This window comes from Bubalus bubalis, chromosome 3 (assembly GCF_019923935.1).
Source record: "Bubalus bubalis isolate 160015118507 breed Murrah chromosome 3, NDDB_SH_1, whole genome shotgun sequence".
Classification (NCBI taxonomy): Eukaryota; Metazoa; Chordata; class Mammalia; order Artiodactyla; family Bovidae; genus Bubalus; species Bubalus bubalis.
Window position 1 is genome coordinate 113168610 of NC_059159.1, and position 19516 is coordinate 113188125.

The 19516-nt window shown below is 41.7% G+C and overlaps 1 protein-coding gene across 1 annotated transcript in view; it reads right to left on the reverse strand.

Annotated features, from left to right (window-relative positions):
• The window catches only part of CARNMT1 (carnosine N-methyltransferase 1), a 42248-nt gene extending 41470 nt beyond the window's left edge, over nt 1-778 (reverse strand). The window contains exon 1 of the mRNA XM_006057225.4: nt 256-778. Coding sequence (XP_006057287.1) covers nt 256-707 — 452 coding nt within the window. The 5' untranslated portion in view covers nt 708-778. The remainder of the gene's footprint in view (nt 1-255) is intronic.
• Nucleotides 779-19516: the final 18738 nt, after the last annotated feature.

A 19516-nucleotide genomic window follows, 5' to 3' on the forward strand; every position in this document is an offset into this window, starting at 1 on the left:
TTAACGAGGGATGGAAGGCAAGAGGGCTAATCTGATCCTGAGGTCAGAAGACAAGAGGCTGAGCAGCAGACGGCGCGGCAGACACGCGGGTGTGCTGGGCCGGGAGGGGCTAAGGTGGTGCGAGATGACTCGGGGGCCCGGAGGTCAGCTCAGGCGGCCCGGTTCCGACGCCCCGGAGGCGTGGCGTCCGGCGGGTCCGCCGCAAGCGGCTGGCGCCCCGACGGGCTGAGCCGGGGTCCGCCACGGGCTCCTTACCCGTAGTAGCGGAAGGCATTTATGATCTTCCAGAAGTGCTCGCGCTCGAGCCTCTCCTCCTCTTCCTCCGTGCTGCGCGCGGCCGCCGCCGCCGCCGCCGAAACTGCCGCGGCGGAGCCCAAACGCCCGGCGGAGAACTGCACTTCCACCTCCTCGCTCCCGCCGCCTCCCCCGCGGCCGCCGCCGCCTCCCCCGCAGCCCTCCGGCAGCTGAGAAGCGGGCGGCGGTGGGCGCCGCCGTCGCTGCATCGCCGCCGCGGCCCTCAGCCTGGCTCGCTTGCGTCTCGCCGCGACTGAAAGCGTGGTGGTGGCTGCTCGGCCTTCCTCTAGACGGCGCCCGCCGCGGACATGCCCCCTGCTCGCGGCGCGCTCCGCCCCCGCCGCCCTGAGGCCTCCATCCGCGCCGGGCTCCGCCAGGTCTTCAGAGCTCCCGAAACGACAGCGCCTGCGCATTCGAGAGCCCGACGAAGGACCGCAGCCACCTGCGCTCACTTGATGCCTGGCTTCTGCGACGGCGTCCTGACGTCACGGCGACACGTGAAGTGGGCGGAGCTAAGTGCCAGATGGGTGGGGCGAAGGAGATTGCTGGAGGGTTAGGGCTGGCCACTTAGGGGAACCGCGTGGTTCCGGCTTTAGAGCCAGACTTCTGATTAAGGTTAACATACTAGAAAGGAAGAAAAATGCAGGAAAAAAGTTCAGCTTTGATGAATTTTCTGAACTTTTATTTCAGAAAGTCTAGAAGGAAGGCCTTGCATTCACCCTAATTTAACTTATAGTTTATTAAGTGAATTTCTGTTTTTAATTGCATAAAGGGAGAGGGACACTGTCATCTTTCCAGTGTTTGAGGACCTAGAAAAGTCCTAATCCCACCCTGGACTGGTCATGGCAGCAGATCAGGAAAAATTCAGGACCCTATGTAGTACACGCACTTTGGAAGCCCACCAAAGCTCACAGCCATAGCGGTGCACGACTAATGGTACCCCATAGCAAGGTCAGAGTTAACCACTAACTCTTCTTTCACTTTTCTCTCCATTTCTCTATGAACTCATGAATAAAACGGCTGCCCTACCTGCACTTAGTGTTATTCTTAGAAAATAACTCATTCCACTCAATTTAATCTACCATCGAGGAAATTAGTCTTTCAAAATAATGGTGTGTGCCTTCCCAGTCGCGTCTCCCACTTTGCGATCCCATGGACTACATAGCCCGCCAGGCTCCTCTGTCCCTGGGATTGTTCCAGCAATAATCTGGAACTAGTTGCCATTCCCTCCAGGGGATCTTACCTCCCAGGGACAGAACAAGCATCTCCCTCTCCCCAGCCCCACACCCACCCCCCCCACCCCCCATCGTCTGCATTGCAAGCAGTTTCTTCACCTCTGAACCATCAGGGAAGCACTTCAAAACAATGGTAAGACTGTTTAATTCTCAACAACAATAAACTTGTTCTGGGGCCACAAATTCTGTTAAAAAGATATAATCACGTTGAAAATGAAGTGGCTTCATTTTCATAATTTAGTAATCGAAGAAAAGGCAGTGAAAAGTACTGTGGTTATCTATGTTAATAACATATAGAAATGTTACATATTACATATAGAAATGCTGCTGCTGCTGCTATGTCGCTTCAGTCGTGTCGGACTCTCTGCGACCCCATAGATGGTAGTCCACCAGGCTCCCCCTGTCCCTGGGATTCTCCAGGCAAGAACACTGGAGTGGGTTGCCGTTTCCTTCTCCAATGCATGAAAGTGAAAAGTGAAAGTGAAGTCGCTCAGTCCTGTCCGACTCTTCGCGACCCCATGGATTGTAGCCCACCAGGCTCCTCCACCCGTGGGATTCTCCAGACAAGAGTACTGGAGTGGGGTGCCATTGCTACATTTCTGTATAATGTTTTTATAAAGTTTAAAGTCTATTTCTTCTTTGAATAGCAATGCAGTAATACATGGTTCAAAATTAAAAAGGGAAATGGAAAGGTTACAAATGTGAAGTTTCTTTACCCTGTCCTAACCACTCGTACCCCCTTTCAGGTAAATGCATGGATTTCTTGGAGACTTCCCTGGTGGTGCAATGGCTAGGAACCCATCTGCCAAGGCAGGGGACACGGGTTCAATCCCTGGTCAGGGAACATTCCATATGCCAAGGAGCAACTGAATCCCACACCCTCTAGAGCCTGCTAGCCACAAGTTCAAAGCCTGCAGCCTAGAGCCTGTGCTCTACAACTAGAGAAGTCATAGCAATGAGAAGCCCGCACACCACAACTATAGAGCAGCCCCGATTCTCTGCAACCAGAGAAAGCCTGTGTGCAGCAAGGAAGACCCAATGTGGCCATAAATAAATAAAGAGATAAAGCAGTGTGTATACATATAAAAAAAACTAACCACCCCATAATATATCAGATCAGATCAGTCGCTCAGTCGTGTCCGACTCTTTGTGACCCCATGAATCACAGCACGCTAGGCCTCCCTGTCCATTACCAACTCCTGGAGTTCACTGAGACTCTGTGTGTGTGTGTGTGTGTGTGTATAAATTTCTTGCTTATTTTTCCAAATTTTCTATCCAGTATCATTTCTCTTAGGGTCTGGTGCTTGGAAGCTATGTATAAATTCTCATAACTTTAACTGTTACCAATGCTGTTTTCATGTGCTTGTGCTTAGTCGCTCAGTAGTGTCCAACTCTTTGCGACCCGATGGAGCCCACCAGGCTCCCCTGTCCGTGGAATTCTCCAAGCAAGACTACTGGAGTGGGTTGCCATGCCCTTCTCCAGCTGTTTTCATATGCACACACAAATTATACATATCATAATTTGTTACTTGTGTCATGCTACTGTCAACTTAAAAAATGCACAATGTGAGGATTTCAAGTTAAGTTTTATTTGGGGCAAAATGAGCATTGCAGCCCAGGAGACAGCACCCCATATTGCTCTGAGAAATTGCTCCAAAGAGGTAAGGGGAAGGGACAGTATATATGTGATTTTGGTAAAGGGGGAGTACATGCAATCAAGCATATACTTTAGGTAGAACATTTCTGTTAGTCTTATTTAGCTTCTGCTAGTCATGAGAAACAGTTTTTACCATGAAGGATTTTGGTGCTCTTCTAGATATGAGGAAATACAAGAATTCGGCTCATAAAATCAACTCCTTAGAATATCTAACTATCTGAAGATCTGTCCTGCCAGTTCTTCCCTGAGCACAAAGTGCCTCCTTTTTACTCTCCACACTGAACTCCTTCAGGGACCATTAAAGGTCAGCAGCTGCAGCAATACATGATTTAATCCTTGTGAGTGTTAGATAGCAAGCACCCATGGTAAGTGCCAATTTGTAGTTGACACTATCTAACATTTAATATTTTATATTTTGTTTTTCTCTATTGTATCACTTTATTTGTTCCTTACCTCAATTCTGTGAAGGAAGTCTTGTTATCTTCCTTTAACAAGTGAAGAGGATTTCTCTAGTGGTCCAGTGGTTAAGAATTTACCTGCTAATGCAGGGGACGCAGGTTCAATCCCTGGTCTGAGAAAATCCCACATGCCTCAAAGCAACTAAGCCCCTGCACTACAATTACTGAGCCCGCATGCCTAGAGCCCACAAACAGCAACAGGAGAAGCTACCACAATGAAAAGCCTGCCCATCAGAACTAGAAAGTGGCCCACACTCGCCACAACTAGAGAAAGCCTGTGCAGCAACAAAGAACTAGTGCAGTCAAAACTAAATAAATTTTTTAAATAATTAACTTTAAAAAATGAAGACAGACTCAGAAAATTAATTGTCTTATGCAGGGGCACGTAAATAGCAGAGCTGAAGTATATTCATTCATTCTTTCCAACAAATGTGTTGGTTCCCTCCTTTACCTCTTGCACTGAGCTAAAGGCAGCCAAAAGCTAATAGAAGCATGGACTTCTCATTTTTGCTCTGCCAGTTAGTAAGTGTGATCTGTTTAAAAAGCTACTTGAGGTCTAGACTGTATTGTTTCTAAAATGGATATAATAGTACCCTTAATACAGGGCCATTGGGAGAAATAAATGAGATAAAGAGTGAAAATATCTGGTATATTGGCTTAATAAATGTTTTCTCTCCTTTCAGCTCTTTAGAATACACTTTTTACCTTCTTTTAAAACACTTTTCTTAAGACTTCCTCTTTCTAACTTCTTGGCAATGAGTTTCTCTTACAGGAATCTCCCAAAAATCTTACCAAATAAAATAGAGCCCTTTGGGCTGAAAGTTTTGAAATGTTTTCATCCAGATGTCAATTAATATCCAAGAATTAATATCCAAAACACACTAATAATCCCTTAGTTTTCCCAGTTCTACCAACAAATTTACATGCATGCGTCCTCAGTCACTCTGTTGTGTCTGACTCTTTTTCAACCCCATGGACTGTAGCCCGCCAGGCTTCTCTGTCCACGGGATTTCCCGGGCAAGAATACTGGAGTGGGTTGCTATTTCCTCCTCCAGGGGATCTTCTCCACCAAGGAATTGAACCAGCATCTCCTCCAGTGGCACGTGGATTCTTTACCACTTTGCACCTTGGAAGCCCACCAACAAAGTTATTCCTTCGTTATTCTCAAGGTTGTTGTATAATGAATTTGTTGTTGTTCAGTCACTAAGTCATGTCCAACTCTTTTCAGCCCCATGAACTACAGCGCACCAGTCTTCTCTGTCCATCACTATCTTCCTGAGCTTGCTCAAATTCATGTCCATTGAGTCAGTGATGCCATTCAACCATCTCATCCTCGGTCCTCTCCTTCTCCCACCTTCAATCTTTCCCAGCATCAGGGTCTTTTCCAATGAGTCAGTTCTTCACATCAGGTAGCCAAAGTATTAGAGCTTCAGCTTCAGCATCAGTCCTTCCAATGAATATTCAGGGTTGACTTCCTTTAGGATTGACTGGTTTGATATCCTTGCTGTCCAAGGGACTATCAAGAGTCTTCTCCAGCACCACAATTGGAAAGTGTTAGTTCTTCAGTGCTCAGCCTTCTTTATGGTCCAACTCTCACATCCATACATGACTACTGGAAAAACCATAGCTTTGACTATACAGACCTTTGTTGGAAAAGTGATGTCTCTGGTTTTTAATATACTATCTAGGTTTGTCATAGCTATTCTTCCAAAGAGCAAGCATTTTTAAATTTCATGGCTGCAGTCACTGTCTGCATTGATTTTGGAGCCCAAGAAAATGAAATCTGACACTGTTTCCACATTTTCCCCATCTATTTGCCATGAAGTGATAGGATCAGTTGCCATGATCTTAGTTTTTTGAATGTTGAGTCTATAATAAATAAATGTTTGTAAATAAAGACTTAGAAATAAACAAGCCTATTCACCTATTAATCATAACCAGTCCATCCTAAAGGAACTCAGTCCTGAACGTTCATTTGAACGACTGATGTTGAAGCTGAAACTCCAGTACTTTGGCCACCTGCTGTGAAGAGCTGACTTATTTGAAAAGATGCTGATGCTGGGAAAAAATTGAAGGGGAGAGGAGAGGGGGATGAGAGAGGATGAGATGATTGGATGACATCCTACTCAATGGACATGAGTTTGAGTAAATTCTGGGAGTTGGTGATGGACAGGGAGGCCTGGCGTGCTGCAGTCCATGGGGTCACAAAGAGTCAGACACTACTGAGTGACTGAACTGAACTGAACTGATATTTGTATTTGTCTCACATTCCCCAAGTGGATATTTCACTGAAAGTCTGTGCTTGTATATTATGTTGGTTTACCTTTTAACCAGATGCTTTCCCTGTCAGACTCTTAAGTTCTTTGAGGGTAAGAGGCATATGTGTTTTGTTCAAGCCCATATTCCCAAACATCCAGCACAATATCTGTCTCATGAAGATTTTCTAAAACCAGTTTATGGAATGAATGAAAGAATTTACAAGTGCTAGGCACTGTGTTGAACACTACCTACATCATTGCCTTTAACTTAGTACTTGCAGTAGTATCATCATTCCTGGCTTTTTAACAGATGAAAACACTGTAATTTAAAGACTTTAAGTAACACTATCAAAGTCATATAGTTCCTAAATGGTAAAGCCCAGATCTGAAAGGAAGTGGACAAAGCTAAAAAAAACATTTAATCCCTGGATTTACTGCCTCAACTCAAGTTGATCTTATTTTTTCTAAATAAGTTTCATGAAGACTTTTTTTTTAACTTTTGCAAATAACATTGTAAATACTTGTGTTTTTTTTTTTTTAATTATTATCATCATTTTGCTCACAGCTTGTGAGACTTCAGTAACCCTGGATATGAAGCACAGATTCTTAACCACTGGATCACCAGGGAAGTCCCACAAATAATTGTTTACAGCAATTTGACATTCGAGGTGGGCAAGAAAAGATATGTATATGTTGCTGATGAAAAATGAGAGACTAGATTTTTCAAGAAATATGCTTATGCAGAGAAACTCTTTCCTACTCTTTAATGTTTAAATATCTTGTTTTTATAAACAAAGATTCAAGCTGCTATTGATCTAAGGACCTCATGGAAAAAGGGAAAAGCAGGTAGAAACTTTAAGTAGACTCTTAATATCAGAGTCTACTTATAATCATCATCATTCTAGGATTTACAGTTTCTCCTTGGAATCCCTCCAGTAAGTCTGCTCTTTTTGAGTACTGTCTTCCACTCAGAACTAGCTAGTTTTGCTTCTGTTTTCTTTGTTCTATTAATAACACCTGGATTTAGGCTAAAGATACCATGATTTGTCTTTAAATAATGGAACTAAAGATATGACTACTGTAAATAATTTCTTTGTACTTTAAGTGAATCTTTATATTTTAATCACAAGAGCCACTTCCAGTTGCAGTCTTCATATACACATAGTTTAATGCTCTTAATAGTTAATTTCAAACTAACTCAAACTATTACTCAGAATAAGTCATAGATTATCCACCATACTGCTAGGAGTCACTATTTTTTTCCAGAAGCACTAAAGTAGTCCCTATAAAGAAGTTTTCACATTCTCTAAGCTCTAAATCATTTATTTTTTGTTGTCATTGTTGAGAACATTTCAAGTTAAAAAAATAATTAAATTGACATTACTCTGTGCTTCCCCATCCATAAATCTTGGGCCAAGTGACCTTCTTGGCATGCCGATGCATATGTGTAAGGTACCAGTCGAGCAAATATACTCCTTTCAAAATTTAAGAAGAGTAATACATCTATTACTCCCCGCAAAAAGAAAAACGTGTCAAAGTAGTAATGACGGGGGGAAAATAAAAATTTGGGCTTCCTTACACTTATTTTACAGATTATTTCGGTGGTGGTAGTTTAGATTGCCTATGGTAGTGAAGGGAGGAGTACCACAGTATTTTCAGCCAAAAGGCCTATAAAAGTCATCTGAAAGCCCTGCTAGTACCATGGATTTGTGCTTTGTCTGAGCACCTGCTACAATTAAGAAAGACACGTTCTACTCTTTCCTTTTTCTCTGTAGAGGTAGTCTCTAAAATCTTGTCCTGGTTTCACCACCTATATACCCCTTTCCTTTTCTGAAATTACTAAGTAATATTATTGGACTAATCTCCCATGGTGCTGGTGGTAAAGAACCCGCCTGCCAATGCAGGAGATATAAGAGATGCAGATTTGATCTCTGGTTGGGAAGATTCCCTGGAGAAGGAAACAGCAACCCACTCCACTATTCTTGCCTGAAGAATACTATGAACAGAGGAGCTTGGTGGGCTACAGTCCATAGGGTCGCAAAGAGTTGGACAGGACTGAAGCAACTTAGCATAGTAGGTACTCACACACATTGGACTAATCTATTTGAATTAGCAGTCACTGTTGTACCTCATCCTGATTCATGGCTCTCCCTTTAAAAATTCTATTAGTCATTTGTAAGTTTTCCATCTATCTAACCTTTAATAAAGTATAGTTGTGGTCTACATTTACTCAAAGGTGTGAACCCTATTACAGCACTGTGGACAAATCCTAGGAGCCTCTTAGAAATGCAGTATTTCAGGCTCACCTATTGAATTTGCATTTAAGCAATATTCCCTGGTGTTTCATAGGTACATTAAAATTTGAAAAGCACTGTTTTAGAAACAACACAGAACATACACACATACACATATGAATGCTTTTACTTAAGACAGATAAAAGTCTCTTGTATCTTTCTCTCTAAGAGCCTACATTAGGTGTCTACATTAGACTGCTCTCAGTGATATGAACAGAACACCCAACCAAAACTAGCTTAAGTAATAATGACATTTACTATCTAAAATAACATGATGTTCCAAAGGTACATCAGCTCCAGATTGAGTTAGCCACATTATCAACCCAGTTCTTTCTGTCCTGGGGCTCTGCTATTTCAACATGCCAGCTTAATTCCTCACAATCATCAGATGGTTGCCACAGTTCCAAGCATCACACTCATATACTGCAAATTTAACAAAACCTGTTTCCTCCCATGTATATCTCTTTTCTACAATAGGGACACTTTCCTGGGACCCACCCAGCAGAATTCCCAAAGTGCTTCACATTCCCATTTCTAAACTAATAATAGACAAAAGACAGAATTATCTGGACAGATTTCAACTAATTAATATTATCTTTATAATCCTGAAATATAATCAGGATTTTTGATCTTGGCCTAAACCTATCAGGCCTCTCTTTTCTCTTATCAGTAAGAAAGTCTTATAGTCTAAGCTAGGTGGGGATGGGGGTAGTTTGCTGCTAGGAAGGCAACTAATACTGAAACAGGAGGGAAGGGATCAGGGCTCAACTTTTGAAAGAAGAACATAGCCCAAGGACACAACATAAACCGATAAGAATCAAATGGGTCCCAGAGGACAGACAAGTCAACTTCAGACTAAACCTTGATCTTCAATCAGCAAGCTAAATGACATACCCAGAGGCACCCTGACAGTTTCAAGGTCAACTGGAACTGGCCAAAAGACCAAAAAGTAGGCCATGGCCCCACTCCTGGAAATCTCTACCCCTTCCCCAAGATAGTTAGAATAATCCTCCGTGAAATTACCCAGCCCATAAAAGCTAACAATGCCACATTTCCGGGCTGCTGCGCTCACCCTCTGCGATGGCCCACACTTAGTCTGCGGAGTGTGTTTCTCTCTAAATAAATCCATTTCTTATCTTTCATTTTGTTTCTCACTGAATTCTTTCTGCAATGAGACATCAGTACCTGAGCTTCATTAGGTCCTGAAACTAGGTTTTGATTGGGTTTTTGTCCCAGCCATGTGGATTAGAGTCCCAAACTGGGTTTTGGCCAGGTTTGAGTCCCAGCCACGTGGGTTCAAGTCCCAATCTGAGGTAAACAGTTTCAATAATACCTTTATCTTCATGAAGGCAATGGCACCCCACTCCAGTACTCTTGCCTGGAAAATCCCATGGATGGAGGAGCCCTGTAGGCTGCAGTCCATGGGGTCGCTAAGAGTCGGACATGACTGAGCGACTTCACTTTCTCTTTTCACTTTCATGCATTGGAGAAGGAAATGGCAACCCACTCCAGTGTTCTTGCCTGGAGGATCCCAGGGACGGGGAAGCCTGGTGGGCTGCCGTCTATGGGGTCACACAGAGTCGGACACGACTGAAGTGATTTAGCATAGCATAAAGGTTGTGTAAGTATAACTTACACTCTAAGTATAAATAACTATGTATGTATAATTAATGTCTGGCTTTAGCTTCCTTTATGAACTCTATGCTGTATGCCAAATGAATTCTGGTATGTACTTTACTTGCCAATATATAGACTTACATAAAAGTTATTTGGGGCTGGACTTGGCCTAGGTCAATAATTTAGTCTATTGCAACACTCCCTAATTTAATCTGCTAGCCTCCAGATTGCCCTCATATATGAGAGTGCCCAGATATATTAGAGACTTTAGATGATTTTTCTCTCAGTAAATTGTTTTCTTTTTCAAAAGTGAATTGATTATGTTGCTCTTCTGATTCAAATTCCTCAGTGATGTTCCACTTCCTATTGAATAAAGTCTAACATCCTTTTCCTGTGGGCCACTGGGAGTCTTTCCAGTCACGTCCCATGAGTCCCCACCCATCCTGCACCTATCATCCTACAGAGAGCCACTCCTTCCCCTATGATCTCTGAGCTCCCCTTCCTCTGTTACTAAGCACCTCACACTTGTTTGTAATTAGTTGCTAAAATAATATGTAGTTCCCTGGCAGTGATTTCAGTCACATACTTCTCCTCTTCTAGTGCTGTGTCTGGCACAGTGTAGGCAATCTTGAAGCATATATACAGTAAGTGTTGACAAACTTCTGTGGAATCAGATAGTAAATATTTTCAGCTTTGCAGGTCATAGCCGTTCACTGTTACTCAACTCCACTGTTACAGCATCCAGGCAACTACACAGAACATGTAAAGGAATAGGTCTGACTGTGTTCCAATAAAACTTTATTTAAAAAAACTGATGACTGGCTGGATTTTCTATGTCAAGTTATACTTTTTTATTATGTTGTCACAAAAAAATACAGTATCATTCATTTTACTTAATAAACTTGTATGTGTATAGTCAACTAATAAACCATCTACAACAATATTTTGAAAGTTGAATAGTTAAAAAAAAAAAAGAGAATTGTCATGCGAGTGTATGTTCCTTGGTTCTTTGTCTCATCACAACAAAGATTTGGAGCGAGGGACATTAAAGCCCTTGGCGCGTCACAGATCTTGGGTCTTGGACAAATCGTGTTATAGCTCTTAGGCAAATCAGTGTTACAGCTCTATTTTATTTAGAAGATAGCAGGAGAGAGAGAGAGAGAGAGTGAGAGAGTGAGAGAGTGAGAGAGAGAGAGAGAGAGAGAGAAAGAGCTCATACAAGGAGGAGAGAGTCCGAGAGAAAGCGCTTTGGCTCCTTCTTTTATATGTTTTTTCCTCCACCTGGGCCTGCCCTATGCAAATTGGGCTTAGCCAGGAGTGCTGTTTGTTCTGTTTGTTCTGCCTGAAGTCTTCACTCTGGTCCTCAGACCTGCCTTGTCTTTTAGCCACTGCCATTTTGGACTCCTTTTCCCTATTCTGTCTACCTAACAGAATGATCTAGAGATAATATCTGAGGTCTACAAGATGATGTGGAAAAATGGAGAAAGTAATTAATGGCAATACAGTTAGTACATTCTCCTCTTTCCCGCTTGGATTTAGAACAATTGAGCAGTAAGACAAAATAGAGGCCGATGGTGGTTCAATTTTCCCCCTTTTTACTGATTAAAGCCTACCTTGGATAATATGTCATTACACAAGGGTCAAATGGACACTCTAACTCCATCCAGAATTAGTCAGACTTACTTGTGTAGTCATAGCAGTATTGGACCAGGACAGCTTTTCCAACCGGGAAGGATTTTATGGCATGAGTAACAGAAAAGAAACTGTGTTTACTATTTGCCACTCCTTTGTCTTATCTCATGGACAGAGAGGACTAGTAGGCTACAGTCCGTGTGGTCACCAGAGTTGGACATGACTTAGCAACTTTACCTCTACCACCCAGTGTAGGCACAGGGACCTCCCTGCTGGCTCAGTGATGAAGAATTCACCTGCCAATGCAGGAGATGCAGGCTCCATCCCTGGGTCAGGAAGATCCCCTGGGGAAGGAAATGACAACCCACTATAGTATTCTTGCCTGAGAAATCCCATGGACAGAGAAGCCTGGTGGGCTATAGTCCATGGGGTCACAAAAATGTCAGACATGACTTAGCTACTAAACAATGTAGGCACATACCTCCAGAGCAAAAGAATGGGAATCAAGGCATTTGGAGTCTATGCCTAGCTCACTGGGTGGCATTCCTCTGTATCTTCAGTTCTGCAATTTGTAAAATACAATTGGAATGACATTTTTTGTTTGTTACATAACCATAATCAAAAAGGGGGGCAGTAGAATCCTCAAAGGGTTCCATGAGAGAGGCTCACCCCAATAATTCAGGTCAGTGGAGCTCAAGGTGGGAGATCCCAGCAGTGGCCCCTGGGGCACTGGCCTTCTAGGGTGTAGCAGGTCCTTGCCCACCCCTTATATTCTGTGTTCTTAATGCTGTCCCTCTCAAGGCTAGCTAATCATCCAATAGCTAACAACTCTCCTGAACCTTGCATATACAAACTGACCAATCCAGAACCCATTTCATTCCTTCAACCATCTTTTTTTAAAAAGCTTTTTTATTATGGAAAATTTCAAACATGCAAAATAATACACGCAGTGTAATAATTCCCCATGAATCCATCAATTAGCTTCAAGAATTATCAACACATGGCCAATCTCATCTCATCTACAACATTCTCTCAACCCTTCTCAATTTTTTCTTTTAATACAGTCAGTCCTTGATGGTTATTTACTTTAAATATAGCAGTATGTACATGTCAATCCCAAACTGCCTAACTCTCCCTCCCCCCAACTCTTCCCCCTTGGCAACCAAAAGTTTGTTCTCTAAGTCTATGAGTCTGTTTCTGTTTTAAACCACCTTCTTTATCAAACTCTCACACAGTAAGTCAATATTCCCCTGTCCTAATCAACCCAGCTACATGTACCAGATGACTGACGGCAGACCCTACACAGCAGACCTGCCAAAATTATTCAAACTAGCTAGTCCTAAGACTGCTTACCCTGCCTTGCCTTTCCTGTGAAAACCACAAGAAAGCCCTGTGCCCCTGCTCCCCCCACCCCTCCATCTCACGATTGGACCTAGTGCTCCCATTGTGGTCCTGTGTGGTGAAATGCACCCTTCCTCCTGAAGACTGTAAGTAAAAAGCCATCCTGTCAATGGTAGCTGTCTCCTGAACTCTTGGTCTCACCATACCTGAATAATAATAAAGCCTACATTTTAAAACAGGGAACTGTCATCAGGCCCTTCCAGAGACCCCAAAATATATCTTCAGGAGGTGGTGCAAAATGTGACTCCATAACACAGTCACTGATATCATTTCCCCTTCTTTCTTATCATATTTATTTTTAAATCAGTAAGGTGAGAACAGAATTACCAAAAGAGGCCCTGATTAGCAACAATTTGCCCAGTTTTCATTTATTCTTGAAATTCTAACCATTGGCATCCTAAAGAAGAATAACATATCCGAAAATTTACCAGTTTTGCATCTTAAGTATAAAAAATTCTTAAGTGTTGTGAACACAAGAGAAATGTAATTTATGCTCCAAGCATTCAAGGTTATGGTCCAGTGAGGAAGTAAAACTAGAAAATATTAAACAGTTGAGATGATTTAGTGTTAAACAAATAGATTTGTTGCTGTTCATTAAGTTGCTAAGTCATGTCTGACTCTTTGCAACCCCACAGACTGCAACTCTCCAGGCTCCCCTGTCCATGGGCAAGAATACTGGAGTGGGTTGCCATTTCCTAGATTAAGTAAGGTACAATGGGAGTTAAGGAAAGGGAAGAACAGCTTGCAAGTGACATGAGAGCTAGATCTTAAAGTATAAGTGTAACTTGAAGAGGCAAAGAGGTAGGAGTACTCTTTACAAACCAATTCAAACTGGTTTCAGTCAAGACAGAAAAAAAAATTATTGTTTCTTATTACCAAGGAGATCAGGCAAGGTAGATCTAAAAGCTCAATTATGTCATCAGGAATATGTTAGTTGCTATTTCCTGGCTTTGTCAAGCACTATTTTTTTTCTAAAAGTTCCTAGGTAAGGCTCAAGTTGGACCAGCTTGGGTCATGTGTTCTTTATTGAATTGATTGCTGTGACCAAAGGATCATGGTCTTTTGACTGGCCACGCTTGGGTCACATGTCCACCCACATGCAAACCTATGGACCAAAGGTAAGAGCTTGATGATTCCCAAAGGAAATTCTGAGTGATGTTCAAAAAGGTAAAAACACTTCTGGACATGAAAGTATAACAATCTTTGGCATAGTTGGGGAATAACAACATGAACAAGGTGGAAAGGAAATCAAAGACCGGTCTGATTATAATCCATATGAAGAAACAGAGGGAAACAAATTTTGTTAATTCAGGTGCTATAAAATTATTAGAACCTTTCAAAGTCAGAGAGAAGAGATTGAATGAGTCACTAGGCAGTGGTGATTCATTTTAGATTCTGAGGCAGTAGAATGATATGGTAAAAGTGGTATTATAGAACAATTAATCAGATAAGAGCCAGCAGCTAAACTATTGTGAGAAAGACCAGAAAAGGAAATTGTTTAAATAATCCTAAAATGGCATGATAAAAATTTATGCTACACAGTAATAGTGAAGGGAAGAGACTAAGGTAAATCTAAATCTTATTTTCAAAGGAAGAAAAGACTAAATCAAATATAGGGGATGAATAAAAGGAGAATCAAAGTTGAAGGTAAAGGTTGTAGCTAGAGTTACAAAGATATTACTAACAGAAATTTATTTTAAAAGAAGTGGGTTTCTCTTTCTCCCAATACCACTGTTCCACAAGCTTGCTTTCTTAGCCTTACAGTGTCTTTCGGTAGCCTGGATAAAGACTACTAGAGACTCTAAGTACTGAAAGATTATGGAACCCACCTCCACCATTATATGTGTTTCCATATGAAAAAATTAAATGATAAAATAAGCATATGAAGTTTAATGGTCATGATTTGTTAAATGATTTTTTTTTACAGTCACAAAATCTTATTGGAAATTTACTTACTGATATCCTAATTCACATAATATGGTTGAAATACCTCCTCACACCCCACCAAAGGTAATGAGAACAGTATCGAAGAGATACCTGCACTTCCATGTTCATAGCAGCATTATTCACAATAGTCAAGATATAGAAACCACCTAAGTATTCTTCAGTGGATGAATAGATAAAGGAGATGTGGTATACATATACAGATAGAGAAGAATTCTGAAGTTCTTATTTATAACTTTCAGCTGTTTAAAAAAAGCTTATTTATACAATCTTAGTAATTAGGACTATTCAACTGGGAGTATCAATTATACATAGATGAAGAGGAAAGATGAAAAGTGCATGAGGTGAAGTGATCTTTTGATGGCGGATGGGACTCACATTAGCATTCAGGCAAAGAGATTCACTTTCCCTTCCGGCTCCCCTTCTCTGGTCACTAGAGCAGAGGATGGATTCCTTATTTTACGAACCTGAAGAGATCCAGTGATTTGGTGGATAGAATACAGAGATTGTCCTGAAGGAGTATAGTCTAGGAGGCACTACTAGATTAATGGTGCATGCAACTAGAGATATACATGAATGTCTTTTCACTAACTTTCCATCACAATAAATTTTAGATATTTTCTCTAAATAACTAAGATTTAAATAATAAATAAAAATAACAATATTTAATGAACACATATCTTGGGCCAGATTACTATACTAAATCTAAAGCATTTGCATGGGTTGAAAATTTAATCTTCACAGCAAATTTATAAAGTAGGATTATCATTTTATTTATTTTATAGACAAGGTGACTAAGCCTCAACATAGACAATGACTTGCTTGAGGTCATACAGCTATATTTGATTTTGCTCTATGTGATGGACACCAAGGACTGGTTTTCACTGCCACATTATACTCTTTCTCCAAATAAATAATCTCCTAAATTTCTTTTAGCTGGGTGACAATGCTTCAGCCTGAAAACCAGGATTTTTATTTCTAAAGGAGGGGCAGATGGAAATTGGGAGAGTCTCTGCACATTCACGGAGAAGGCAATGGCACCCCACTCCAGTACTCTTGCCTGGAAAATCCCATGGACAGAGGAGCCTGGCAGGCTATAGGGGTCGCTAAGAATTGGACACGACTGAGCGACTTCACTTTCACTTTCACTTTTCACTTTCATGCATTGGAGAAGGAAATGGCAACCCACTGCAGTGTTCTTGCCTGGAGAATCCCATGAATAGGGGAGCCTGGTGGGCTGCCATCTATGGGGTCGCACAGAGTTGGACACGACTGAAGTGACTTAGCAGCTGCACATTCAAGACCACAGTCAGTTTTTCCTCTACTGTTGAAACAGATCACTGTTTCTTCAGCTGAGGACTAGATGAAGCAACTGGCTTGCATCTAGGGGCTGTATTTTCTAGAGTGAGCCACATCCAGCACTGTGGGGTGTTCATACTCTATGTGTACATGAGGAACCAGTAGGAGATCTTACAAACTCACATCTCATCCCAGGCACCTGCCTGCCAAACACACATTCATTTTCTGTGTCTCTTTCTTTTTCCCTTTCTTCTTTCCATCTATCCCTCTCACCTTCTCTAGTAAGCTTATATCAGATCAGATCAGTCGCTCAGTCGTGTCCTACTCTTTGCGACCCCATGAATCGCAGCACGCCAGGCCTCCCTGTCCATCACCAACTCCCGGAGTTCACTCAGACTCACATCCATCGAGTCAGTGATGCCATCCAGCCATCTCATCCTCTGTCGTCCCCTTCTCCTCCTGTCCCCAATCCCTCCCAGCATCAGAGTCTTTTCCAATGACTCAACTCTTTGCATGAAGTGGCCAAAGTACTGGAGTTTCAGCTTTAGCATCATTCCTTCCAAAGAAATATAGTGGACTGGAATTTGTTGTAATAGTATATAATTTTTCTTTCTGGTCTCTTTTCCATCTACTTTCTGAAATAAGTTTTTACTTTGTAAAAGTTACTGGAGTGGTACAGAGAGTTATCATATTCCCTCTATCCAACTTCCTCTCATGTGAACATCTTGCGTAAGCATTCTACAGTGATCAAAACTAAGAAATTGGTACAGTACCATTAACTACAGAATTTAGATGCATATCACCAGTTTTTTCACTAGTGTCCTTCCACTGGTCCGGAATTCAACCCAGGATGTGGCATTATGTTTACTCATCATGTCACCCTTGTCTTCTCCAGTCTGTCACAGCTCCTCAATCTTTCTTTTCTTCTCATGATCTTGACACTTTGGAAAAGTATTGACCGTTTGTTTTATGAAATGACCCTCAACTGGGCTTAACCCATGTTTAGATTGAGGCTTTGCCTTTTTGGCAGGAATACCACAGAAGTGACGAGCCCTCCCCAGTGCAGCATATTGGGGAGTACATGAGGTCAATGGCATGTTTTTAATCAAGGGAATGGCATGATACAATTTACAGTTTTGAAAGATAACTCTGGCAGTGAGGTGCAGAATAAATAAAAGAGAAGGAAGGTTGTTGTCAGGTCCCCCTTAAAGGGCTGTTGTAATAGCCTAGGCAGGCTATGAAGGTTGTTTGAACAAAGGCTGTGACTGTCAGGATGGGGGTGAAGGTCTGAATATGCGATTTCCAAAATAAAATGAATAGGAGCTGGGGGGTTGTTTCCATGAGTGAAGCGAGGTGAGAGAGGAAGTGAGGGTAATTACTAGGATATTAGGATATCAGGTAGATGGGTGACTCCATTATCAATTGGGCCAAGATCTTTGTAATCCAGATTCCCTAATGAGATGTTCTTTTTTAAGTAATTTGCTGGTGTGTATGGCTGCTATAAGAGGTTGTTTGCATGTTCGTGATACAAAGATACGGAGACAGGGGGAGAAAGAGATCTCCAACTACTTATTTACTCCTGTTTTTAAGTTTCAGGTTTGGAAATGCAGCATCTTTGGTCTGCATCTATGAGTGAGAGAGAAGTCAACATCTCATCACAGCCCTCATGTTCTTTGGTTTAAAAGGAATTTTCATACATCCTTGACAAATATTTATGAAATATTGCAGGAAAGAGTTAATATGTTTGAGTCAGGGGCAAAGGTGACCCCAAGTTGTGATGGAAGCCACCGTCCCATGGCCAGGAGGAATATTTCAAAGAAGCTGCCTCTGGTCTTAGCCTGGAATGGTGAAGCCAAAATGGAAATTCAAGCAGAAAGCAGTGAAGGTGAATCTTTTCTGCTCATTTCTACATTAGTTTAGAGGGAAAAAAACCTCAGATTTTCCTAATGTTGGAGAAATCTACCTGAGCTTCCATTGACCTAAAAACTGGTCCTAACCCTCAAAATGCATCATGGAGGGAAGAAAGGAGTTTAGGTCACTTGAATCCAGTGTGGTATGATTACATGTTAAATATGTCTACTTCCCAATCAAACAGACATTTTTAACTGGACTGCACATAAGGTTATCCATAGAGGTTTAAAAAGCTATAGATGTTCGTGACCTGTCCCAAGTGATTCTGGTACAGAAGGTGTTTTACACAAAGTTTATTTGATCAGAAGCAGCAGAAATGTAACTCAATCAGTCTCAGCCAACAGCTGGAGTGAGTTGTGAATTATTATCTAATGCTGCACATCAAATTAACCAATTCAGATCTTAGCAGTTTAAAACACACTTACCTTGTACAGTTTCCTGTGGATCAGGATTTGATGGAGGTGGCCTAACTGGTGGTTCTGCCTCAGCATCTCTCATGAAATTGAAATCAAGGTGTCAGCTGGCTTTCAGTCATCTAGAGGCTTGACTGGGGTTGGAGGACCCACTTCCAAGGTGGCTCAGTTACATGGCTGCCAATCTGTCTCTGGCTACTTGTACGTAGGTGGTCCTCGTTTTGCCACGCAGGTTTTTTGCACAGGACTGCTTGAGTCTTCTCACAATTTGTTTGCTGGTTTTCCCCAGATCAAGCAATCCAAGAGAACAAGGCTGACGTGGTATTATACAATTTTACAGCTGGGATGAAGCTGTCTTTGAGTGGGAGGAGGGGGACCATTATAGGTGGGATATCTATTGTTCCAAAGGCTGAGGACCATCCTTACACAGTGCTTTAGGTCCTAGAGCAAATATACCATATGTTCCAACATACCTGTTCATTTTGTATAGGGTAAAAATGATTAAAATTGGAAGGCTTGAAGGTGAAAAATAAGAATTTTAAAAACCTCAAGGGGTATATGTGACTCACCTCTAACTGTGATGATAGACTTAGATCTGTCTTACTAAGTCTTTAATATCTTTGACATTTGCAGATTCCTTTAGAGTTTCTTGGATGATTTCATAACATTTTATTTGATCTTAAGAATAACCTTAGGTTTGTAGGATGGAATCTGAAAGATAGAGCTAATAATAGTGAACACCCACCAAGTGCCAGGCATTTGACTAAGCATTTTATATTCATAACCTTTTTAACCAAATGCCATGAGGTCAATATTAGTCATTTCAGTTTTGAGGGAGGTTTAGCTTCCTTGGGCTCAGAGATGTTAAATGATGTGCCCACAGCCAAGCATTAGAGCCAGAAGGAGAAGCCAGGTTTTCCTCCACCAGTCCTATGTGCTTTCCACTTGGCTGCTTCCTTTTCCAGTCTCACCAACCACTGATGCTACTTTCTCCACAGGCTATGCCCTTGACTTAACCTTCATCTTATGGTAGATTGGGACTCCCAAAATACAGAGGACCCAATAATTGCAGACCCAGACTTACAGTGCCCTAAGTACTGTTT